This window comes from Porites lutea, chromosome 1 (assembly GCF_958299795.1).
Source record: "Porites lutea chromosome 1, jaPorLute2.1, whole genome shotgun sequence".
In the NCBI taxonomy this organism is placed as follows: Eukaryota; Metazoa; Cnidaria; class Anthozoa; order Scleractinia; family Poritidae; genus Porites; species Porites lutea.
In genome coordinates, this window is record NC_133201.1 from 14,560,021 (window position 1) to 14,562,094 (window position 2,074).

Genomic DNA, 2,074 nt, shown 5'->3' on the forward strand with positions numbered 1-2,074 from the left:
AAATTTATTACACTGCATTTTTTAAAAGACTATTATAATCCCACTTACACGTGACCTTTTTAAGAACGGCTTTTAGAAGCATTAAAAACCCACTTTTGATATTGCTTTCCAAACAGTAATGTGTTCTTGTCAGTTGTCATTATCTTAAGCATGTTGAATAAGTATTTTGATTGTTATTTGGCTCCTATTTGATCCACGTCGCTAAGAGGTTTTTATTGTTAAGTATTCATATTATTTGCCAACAGTGCTTTGTGCTAATGGTTCTTCCTGTCAACTATTGCATTCATTTGGTCGAAATTTCATTATCATTTATTTCTATTTCAATTGATTAATGGCTTTAAAGCAAGTAATTAACTTTCTCAGCTAGAATTTTCATTTGATTTCTAATTTTCAAATATTTTTTAAGTCTTCGGCCCACGGTAAGGCAATTTGCATAGCCTCAGCAATATGATTTCGGTTCCGCTAAGATTATATTAGACTCACTCATCCATATAAAACGAAAGGCTAACAACACGCTCAACAACAGCTTTGAGAAAGCCGGGAGACACTTTTAAAAACATAAACAGTTGGTTTCACTCAGGTTAGTTCTAACTAAGATTGTAGGGATTTGTCTTTAGATAACTACATAAATTTAGTTTCCCCACACCAACACTCCGCGAAACACTCTGTTAAAGTAAATATATAGAGTTTCTTGACACGAGTTTTTTCTAGCCCGACAGACTAGAAAACAAGCTTTCAGAAGGTCACAAACTCCCCATGTAGCTCAAAGTCACTATGTCCCCACATTAGCTGTCCCGTGAAGACTTCATAACACTGCGTCAGTGTTTGTCATCGAATACCACGGCAACAAAATCTTCAGTCAGGGATGTCATGAATCTTTTTTAGCTTTTTGAGTTAGTTAACAGAATAATTCCGACAATGCTAATTTTATTTGATAGCCATATTGACACCATTTAGAAACGGTTGATATTTCCACAGGGAGTTCCTAATAACGACCGGAGTTGAGAGATGAACAAAAAAAGTTAGCGTGAAAGTTATGCTGCGTGAAGCAGAACCGACCGTGACACGGACTCGTTGAACTGTTCAGTAAGCACGCAACTGAGCTAAGCCCATCAGGAAAGGGTTTTTTTTATCGACTGATTTATTTCATGACATTTTAGGGTGGGAATCCGGGACCGAGAGACATGGCATCCTCTAACATGAGTACCATTTATGACCTTTGGACAACTGATGGTGGTGAATTCGTTGCAGCTGTAGTTTTGTTGGGTAAGTTTGAATTAGACTGAGACAGTATCTTAGCTATTTCTCAATCCAGGGGACGGTACTTTGGCAGGAAAGACAAAATTTTACTAACATCAAAAGCGGCAAAAATAAGTGCGTTTTCATGCCACAAAACTCAAGTAACGAATAGCAAGTCACCGTAGCTATTACGAGCAAGCCAGTGTTTCAAAATATTTTCTTAGGAATGTTATATAAAGGGCTAAGGCGTTAAGCCGACCGCGAACTTCGAGATTCCTAATTTATTTTTCCTATTTCTAACGGTTTTGAAGTATTCTGGCAATGAAATTTGGAGCTGAACTCTTAGCATTATTTTATTAAATATAAGACATTTATTACATTTTGGTATTTTTATGATAAAAAACCGTACAAAAAAGAGGCCAGTTTTTTTAAGAAGAAATATGCTGGGTGTTAGTCAGGGAAAATTATATTTTATAAAAGACCTAACATTAAAACTGAATCATGATTTTTCAACGCATGCGATTTCATTTAGCTTACTTGCTCCATTTTAAACCCTAAAATACATTATAAAGTCTGTTTGCTTTGCTTTAGGAGGCGTTTTTCACCCAACTATTAACTATTAGGAATTTAAAACAAACAGTTCTTTGATGCGAACAAAGAGATAATATAAACAAAGGAAAATAACTCTATTTCAATCTTACGCATGTTGTGCAAATCGAAAAATATCGCGGGCAGTAATGCCTGGATTAAAACTTAGGAGTTTATTTTTCATAACTATCGTTAGAATTAGCTCTATATCCAGCTAAGATATCCCCGTGATAACTTAAACGTATAA

General features: G+C 35.3%; 1 protein-coding gene across 1 annotated transcript in view; it reads left to right on the plus strand.

The window, feature by feature from the left end:
• Positions 1-308: 308 nt before the first annotated feature.
• LOC140935463 (pyroglutamylated RF-amide peptide receptor-like) overlaps positions 309-2,074 on the plus strand; it is a 9,559-nt gene continuing 7,793 nt past the window's right edge. The window contains exons 1-2 of the mRNA XM_073385014.1: positions 309-580; positions 1,161-1,266. Coding sequence (XP_073241115.1) covers positions 1,185-1,266 — 82 coding nt within the window. The 5' untranslated portion in view covers positions 309-580; positions 1,161-1,184. The remainder of the gene's footprint in view (positions 581-1,160; positions 1,267-2,074) is intronic.